Genomic DNA, 8,689 nt, shown 5'->3' on the forward strand with positions numbered 1-8,689 from the left:
AGCGGATCAGGTCCGACGAATAAATCCAGTCGTAAGCGATTCGCGCTACGTATTTCCAACGACGTAGATTTTTATCGGACGTAACGTATTCGAATGGCTATCACTCCTTTAAACAAATTCAATTAATATTCATAGGTCTCGTCTAAATTACGACGTCGTTTTCTTTTCTTTCGAACAGTGCCTTGAACGTTTTTAGCGAACGGTCGATTTTTTCTCATCAAACATTTTTCGTCCGGAATCAATAGCTCATTCATAGTTATCGACCGGTCCGGCGTTCCAATTACCGAACGCTGGAACTGACTGAGTATGTTCGATCGATCGGGCGGATTGGAGACTCGTCGTTGCAGGTACCGTCATCCTATATTCTTGTCTGGCCTCGTGTGTACACGCGCGCGCGAGCCTGTGTGTCTGTGTCCTGTGTATACATGTGTCCGTGTCCGTGCCCGTGTATGCAAGTCGATGGGTGTGGTGCGCTCGATGCATGATGTATGATATTTAATCGCGAACGATTGAATCGTCGCGCGGACAGAGGTTTCTTACAATTTCGCGATCGACGTTGAGCAAACACGTCGCGGATTGAAGTTCGATGGAAATTACGTTTCGCCGCGGGAAACGGATAAAATTGCAGCGAGAAGCTCGCGTATTTTTAGCTAAACGTTATCAACGTGTTACGTCGGTGCTCTCCAAACTAGGGGGCGCAACCCCAAGAGAGCCATAGGGGACGCGACGCGAAACTTTTAACACGGAAAAAACGTGGACGACGCATCGATATCCATCCGTCTTCGAAATCAAACGACTCCAGTTTCGAAAACGAACGACGGGGCCACGGCATCCGAGAGATTTGGAAACCACTGCCTCGCATAGTTCACGGGGGAATGCGATTCCCGTCCGAAAAAATTCGTGTCTCCTCGTGCCGCGTACTCGCATTCGATCCAAGTACGAATCCGTACAAAATCGCACGATCGACTTCGTCGCGAACACTGGTCCAGGTTCGCTGGAATAAAAGTTCCCGCGTATTTCGGTGTTCGTTCGCGAACGAGCGCGACGGTATTAATTATCGAATGGGAAGAGCGAGGGTGGCGACGCACACTCGCAATTTGTAGGTACGTGTCAACTATCCCGCGCGTGTTTCTACGCCCTTCGTCGCGTCGCTGCCAGCTGTGACAGCGTCGCGCCTAAATTTGCTACGGTTCCCAGCGAACAATCATCCACTCACCTTGCGACACGCAATACATATCGAAAACAACTCGTGCATGCGATCCTTTCGGAATAAAAAAACGACAAAAACAGAACGTCGAGAATACCACGTTTATAGCCGCGAAACGATCGACGAGGTGAACAGTTGAAAACACAGCGTCGTGCGCACCGAGAGAAAACGGCGTCGAATGGTGTCAAAATCGAAACGCGAGTCTCCATACACGTGAACAGTTTAGTTTTAGTTTACGTTTTTCGGATCTCCGTCGTTGAAACTCGACTAGAATCGTCGCGATCGTTTCTCTCGGCGCGAAAGGCGGCGGCGGGTGGGTAAGGGTGACGACGATGGGATGGCGGTCGATTCCGGAGCGGTTTCGATTCCGATTTCCTGCGTTTCCTCGCACAATTCGCGAGCGGAAGGCAATTCTCTTTGGAGTCGACACATCGAACTAAGCATTTCAGGTATTCGCCGCGTGGGAGAAGAGAGCGGTCGCGTCGTCTCTTCTCCGGTCCACGAGCAGGTGGTAATCGAGGAGTGCGCGAAAGCTTTATCGTCCAAGGTGCAAGGCTCTTCATTCCGTTTCATTCCATTCCGCTGCATCGCATTCCAAGCCTCGATCGAAAGCATCGGGAGAGCGACGAGACCCAATATTCTGCTCGCGCCACGCAGCTCTTTCTCTTTACGATCGCATAGCCGATTTTTTTTTCACGGCGTGCCGTTGCAGACGCACGCTGGATTTCGAGTCGGAAAGCAACGCTCGCTCTCGATGCGTATCGTATCCACGAAGCGCAAGGTATCGCTAGGTGTTTCGTTCGATTTCCGTTATGTCGTTCGTTTCGACTTTCGTCGGATTTTCGTGTCGGGGGCACAACCAGTAAGCGGTCCAACATCGAACATCGCAAGCTTGTGTGTATGTTTTAATGCCTCGTGCTGATGGATATATGTCGGGGGATGTCGGGGAAGTTCTGTGTCCGGCGCCCAAGGCCACGGTGTGGAACATACAAAGCCTCTGTGAACATTGTGCATTCGCGATCAGTGAAAGCTGCGTGAAGGAGGCGGGGCTGGAAGACACTGTCTTCCGGAGGAGAGTTCGGGGACAGGGGTACGGATCATGCTTCGGTCGAATTCGTCGCGCGTTCCGTTCGAGATCGCGTCCTTCGAACCCGTGCTCGCGTTCGCGATTCGACGAACGAAGGTGGAAGAAACTTTTCCAACGTTCGATTCGCGCGGACGACGTTTCTCAGGGAAACACGCGAGTCGCGGATATTCAGCGTATTTCCCCGCGGCATTTACCGCGAAGCATAATTATTGTACAAGGTACACGTGCGCGCGCGGTTCGATGGATTTCCCAGTTACGTGGTATCGCGATGATTCTCGAGGGCGGAAATCGACGACGAGCTCGCCGATTCGACGCGAGTAGAGCCGTTTAAATTATTCCAAGCCACGGAATACGGAGCTTTTTAATGCGTTCGGCGAAGACGAACGACCGAGACGCTCGCGATGGTCTCGAGTGGAACGGCTCTACTCGGGGATGCACGAGGGATCGGAAGGTTGCAGCTGTGGGTAACGAGGCAGAACATAAAAACTGGGTATTAGGCGGATAAAGAGACGCACGGGCCGAGTCACGCGGTTTGGGTAGGATACGTTCGTCGATGATACTTTGATCCTTTCGCTACTATCGCCGGATACATCCCTGCTCGGAAGCATGTGGACACTTTCTCGATAGAAATAAATATCTACTAAATGTTGCGAATCTATCGATATCAATTATATCGTTCGTGTTTCGATATGTTTACGTTGCACGAGCGAATATATTTCACGCCGAAACTCGGAAAAATGGCCAAATGATCGCACTAAATTTAATAAAGAGCTTGGCTCGTGATTTTCAAGTTTCACCTGAAATTTCCAGCACGAGCCGGACTCGTGATTTTCACGTTCGACCTGAAATTTTCATCGCGAGCCGACTCGTGCAAAATTTCTTGAATCATCCAAAAAACCGATAAAGTAACGTTTCGTTGTCGATGCTCACAAACGCAAGTAGTAGTAGATAGTAATAAGCGGACACGATACTCGAGTCGTATGAAATTTTAATAATACTTTTCGCCATCCTGAAACTCGAACAAAATTGGTCGTACTAAATTTAACGAGACTGATACGTAATTTTCAAGTTTGCCCTGAAATTTGTCATCGCGTCTCGGACTTGTGATTTTCAAATTTGGCCTGAAATTTTCATCGTGAGCCGGACTCGTGATTTTTCAAGTTTGGAATAAAATTGAATACGATGGTCGAAACACTATGCTATTATTAAATGCTGTTAAATACACGTCCAAGATCGAATTTAGCAAGAAAAGTTGTGTATAGGGGGTATATTAATTATTCATTGAAGGGGGTATATTAATTATTCATCGAAGGTAGTAAGTGTCCACGTATTTATGATCGAGGGGCTATATCCGATACGATTGCGTAAGTAAAACATACAATCGACGCAATTTCGAATAAATCTCTGTACGTATTAAAAATATCGCGTTAGACAGAGGAACGATTATTTCATTAAGCGCTGTCATCTGACGCTTTCGTTCACTGACGATAGTCCGGCGGAGTAGAGAGTCGTAGCGAAAGGGTTAAAAGGATCGATGAAAAAATAGATGGGTCCGTTATTGGTAAATGTTGCAGGATAGAAGTGACGCGTCGGTGACGTGACTGGGCCCGATACGGATCAGCCGGTACGAACGGCAATAATTGAACGGGTAATTCCGAACATACGTATAATGATATAAAAAATATAGAGATGCGAGAGAACTCACCGTCTCGTCTTAACGCGACGATAACGGCGATAGTCGTTGGCGTTGACGTCGTTGGGGTCGAAGCCCCTTCGGTGCTTGGGCGGCGAGGACATGGTCGCAGCAGCCTTGGTACCGTCCGAGACCGCGTTCGGCGTCCCGGTGGTATTGTTGTTGCCGAAGGCAGCGCAGCTGTTGTCGGCGATGTGCAGCGAGGCGAGAGGCGGCGGCGAAGGCGGCAGCTGGGCGGGGACGAGGCCGGATGCCGAGATCGCGCGTTCCGAAGTCGAGTGACACCGACAGCCTTGCGATGCTGGCGCTGCTGGCTCGCCGATTACGAGGGTCCGATCCCCGTGACCGACGTGGCTCTTTGGCACCGCGTTCAGCTCGTGCCTGCTAACCCTACCGGCTCCCGGCCCACCCATTCAAATCCTCGATTATCGCCCGTTCACTCCACCTCTCTCTCGCTCTCGCTCTGCCTCCGTGACTGCTCCTGCCTCTCGATCTCTCGCGTTTCTGCCGGCTATCTCGCTTCCTCCCGAATCGACGACGATGGTATCTTCGACGAGCTCTTTCTCACACTCTCTCTCTCTCTCTCTCTCTCTCTCTATCTATCTCTCCCCGATTTACCAACCCTCTTCCTTCCGCCCCAGTCAGTATCTCCTTTCGCGTATTCCTCCCTCGACGAGATCCGGGACCAGCTGCCGTCCGATGTCCTACGGATCCGGCACACTCGTTGACAGAACCACCGAGCCCCAACCTCTCGGTTCTCCTCGGCCTCGTGCACGCGCGCCACCGAACCCTCCGCTATCTTTCCACCTTACGAGAAACCGCGTACGACCCATTCGCGACCGACTCACGCACGTGCAACCTTCGTTCGCGGATATCTCGAGAGGATCTTACTTACGGCGTGATCTACGCGAGCGGGACGAGAGGGGATGTCTAACGGGAAGACGGACCGAACCAGTCGAGAGGGACCGGAGACCAGGCGGGAACCAGAGGACCGTGACAACGTGTACGGTAGCGTCTACACCAATGTCCAAACACCGTCTCTTCCTTCCGTTCCGCGACCACGCCGACTCACTCCGCGCACCGCCACGGATTCTCTCACTCTACGCGATTTCGCTGGATACCGCCCGGTGGCAGCACCGGAGAACGCGACGGCGAAAGAACCAGGTGCGAAATCACCCTACGTTTCGACATCTTCCGATCGAACGGAAGACCTTGGATTGCATTCACCCCGTCGCGATTCCTCGTACGCGACGTGCAATCGCGTCCAGGACCCGAGACGAGTCGCGCCCAGTCCTGGATTTCGTACCTGCGTTACCTTCGGAGTTACAGTCGGTCCTGTAAATATTCTGTACCCTCTACGACAGCATTTCGTCTGAGACAAAAGAAAGCTTTGCCGTGGACGAATCAATTTTTCCTATCTATAACGAAACATTCATGTGGAGACGTTAATCCTACCGTTTAATTCAGACAGATTTCTTTAATGCGCGCAGAGGGTACGAATACCTGTGCGACTGCCTGTACACGCCCATCTCGCTAGTGCGGAAGACTACGATTTCGAAAGGTTGTAAAGGCCACCGTTTACCTTTCGACGGATAAAGAACGAAACTTGACGACGATTGTACCGTTTCGATGCCGATCGGATTGCGCGAAGATAAAGGCGCGCGCATCCGATCAAGGGATCGCTCGATGTCGCGTCCCGCGTGTCCTTAATGAGGTTCGGAGCCGACGCTACGGGAAACACGAGCGGAATTCTGATAAGAACGGCAGGGAAGCGAGGGACCCGAGCGACGTTCGCGAGTCCGCGAAACCGTGCCAACTTTGCTCGATCGGTTATCCACGAATTCGACGTCTTTCTTCGTTTATCTCGTGGGATCTCGACCGGGTCGCTAACGACCCTCCCGGGGGGTCGATCGATTCGTCATCGCGTGGAGTTTCGTGGCAGTCGTCCGAGGAGAGATCGAATTAAAGAGTAACGGAATACAGGCGAGACCTTGACAACTCCGACGTTTCGCGAAGAAGAGCGAAAAGGTGAAACGTTTGCCAAGAAACGAAACGGCGAGAGATTGGTATTGTTCTCGGATAGTTTCCTCCCTCCGGAGACGACTGAAATATTTAATCGTTAAGCATACGAACTGGACGTCGGGCGGTGGGGTGCGGGGCAACTAGAACATCCGTTTACACCTGGCCTCGCGCGGACAGACGGTGAAGCGATTAACCGCCATCCACGATTTTCTCCGCCCTTTCAACCACCCTCCACCCGCACAAACGAAAATAGACGAGATTCCGAGAGGTGCCGCGCGGTGGCGGCACCGAAAAGAAGTAGTTGTAGCGTGATACTCGATACTTATTAAAGGTAACGAAATCGCGGACGGTTTAGCAAAATGCGCAACGTTAGTAGAACTTAGCGAAGAAGTTCACATTCCATTTACAGATTTCAGAGTATTACATGAAAATGACATGTGGGATAAATTTAATATATTATTTAATGTATTAAGAGACCAATTTAATGTAATATATTAAAGATATTATATATTGTATTCATACTATATAATGTTATATACATATATCTGCATTATATAATAATACATAGATTACATTAAATTGCTCTGATATTAAATATATCATAGTATTGAATAATATATCAAATTTATCCCACATGTCATTTTTATGTAACTCTTTGAAGTCTTTAGATGGAATTACAATATATAATATATATATATATATATATATATATATATATATATACATATTATTTAAATATGTAATATTTACCTTGCTATTTGCTTTCAGTAGTGTCGAAAGAGTACTCGAATCTCGAAATTTTCCATAATTTTACTAAAACGACCAAAAAATTAAACTATGAATAAATTAACGTAGTTAACAATTGTACAGGGTGTCCCAGAATTAGGGTGAGAACCGAACTTTTCGTTCACCCTGATACTATAAATAAAAAAAAAGAAAATAAAAAAAAATAGTAACGCGCGAATCGCTAGCCAATAACGTCGTCGATACAATGTCGCAAACAGGAAACGCGTGGTACCGAAGGGATCGTATCTTCGATGGATACGTACAGGTAAACGCGTTCGAAGCCCGAACGGTAGCCCTCTCGAGTGGCGGGGTTAAGAGGCCAGGGCCGTATTCGGTATACGTTTTACAATCAACTAGACGCGAGCCTTGGAATGATCGCGAAGAAACACATTTCTTGTGTCGCATCCGCAAGGACGTCGTTTTACATACGATTCGAGAGTGCCTCGAGAACTTCTCTGTATCTCTTTCATCCGACAATACCGCATTCTTCGACCCACAGCGGTGCATTCAACGACATCCCAACATAGGTACGAATACTCTACGAATCTCGACAATACGTGCCGCAATTTGCGTTCGAATGGAAGTAAACGGAAGAATCCGAGTAATAACCGACACAGAGCCGGAAGCCAATATCGCGAGCCAAAACGTACAGAACGGAGTTCCGCGTGGACGGAGCGTCACAGCTGTCCGTCATACTCGAAATGATTGCGTCGCGGGAAAGAGAAACGAGAACGTAGACGAGAAAAGTCGCGATCGGGACCGAAGGTGCGCGTCGAACGAACTAGTTGCACCACGTGCTCGACCTGGCGAACGTCCAGTTCCGTTCGCACGAGTTCGCGGCGACATTCGATCCCTTCGGAAGACGGATGGCCGCTGGCGATGATATCTCGGGCATCGAAAGCACTTGTTACTCGGCCTCGCGATCGCGAGTTATCGCTGGTTAGATCTCCTCTATTCGAGAGACAATCGAGTCGAGTCGGCGACGATAGCCGAAAGCAACAACCGGCCAAACTTGTTGCGAGGCAAAATTCTGCAGGACCCCAAACGAATAATAAGGCAGGGAGACTCGGATTCGGTATCAAACATTTTTTTTTTTGTCAGTGTTGAAAATTTCATCGCCAAGTACCTATGCTATGATAGGACGAAGAAAAACGATGAAAATTTCAAAAATCTGAATTTCGAAACGTTCTCTTTTAATTTTCCAAAAATTTGAAGAACCCGAAGCTGCCTTTTTACGGACGCACACCCCTCGATTCTTGAATGAAATTTCTTTGGTTCTTCGTATCCGTCGCGGTCTCGACACAGAGATGGTTACGCGAAGGGTTACACCGACCATTTTTCTAGTCCGCGTGTTTTCACGTGTAGCGCGTTCCACTCCCGCCAAAATTTAGTTTCCCCCGAGAGGTGAGCCGAGGGTCCGAAAGATGGCGATGGCGTAGCGCGCCACGAGCAACCCGGTCAATACCAGAAAACGAAGAAAGGGTTCGGTTTCGTCGGCACGCTAACCTCGATTTCGAGCGCGCTGCTCCTGCGCGCGGGCTCGTCGTCCGTCGCGTTCCCTTGCACTCGATCGGAGAAATTTCGAAATCGATGCGCGCCGCGTGTCCTTGAACTGGAGAATTCGAACCGTTGAAAACTGTTACACCGGGACACGCGGCTCCGCGTTAAGCGTAAAACAGAACAGCCAAATGCCTTATCCGTCCTTGGCATTATCTATCAGACATGCGAAAATCAACCTCGTTTCGATAAAAAAAAAGAACAAATTGTGGAAAAACAGATAAGCTTGCGAGTCTACTCGCAAAGATAGCATCGATCCAAACGGTTTCATTAAACGATTCGTGTTGGAGAAATTGCGAGCGATCTCGGCGCGCGTCTGACTATGTCCGTCCGTTTC

At 49.3% G+C, this 8,689-nt stretch overlaps 1 protein-coding gene across 1 annotated transcript; it reads right to left on the minus strand.

The window, feature by feature from the left end:
• Positions 1–452: 452 nt before the first annotated feature.
• LOC128894478 (uncharacterized) lies at positions 453–4,876 on the minus strand. Its single transcript, XM_054156241.1, has 3 exons — positions 4,610–4,876; positions 4,000–4,534; positions 453–2,204 (listed from the first exon to the last, which is right to left on the minus strand). Exons 2-3 carry the CDS (start codon positions 4,398–4,400, stop codon positions 2,018–2,020), a joined length of 588 nt encoding a protein of 195 aa, XP_054012216.1. The 5' UTR covers positions 4,401–4,534; positions 4,610–4,876; the 3' UTR covers positions 453–2,017.
• Positions 4,877–8,689: the final 3,813 nt, after the last annotated feature.

The sequence above is a fragment of the Hylaeus anthracinus genome, unplaced genomic scaffold (assembly GCF_026225885.1).
Source record: "Hylaeus anthracinus isolate JK02 unplaced genomic scaffold, UHH_iyHylAnth1.0_haploid 4, whole genome shotgun sequence".
NCBI lineage: Eukaryota > Metazoa > Arthropoda > Insecta > Hymenoptera > Colletidae > Hylaeus > Hylaeus anthracinus.

Excerpts from the sequence above, each read along its gene's own strand:
- LOC128894478 (XM_054156241.1), bottom strand. The coding sequence starts at position 4,400 with ATGGGTGGGCCGGGAGCCGGTAGGGTTAGCAGGCACGAGCTGAACGCG. Across the intron at positions 2,205-3,999 it reads CGTCGCGTTAAGACGAGACG|AGGCTTTGTATGTTCCACAC; the intron begins GTGAGTTCTCTC and ends CAATGTTCACAG.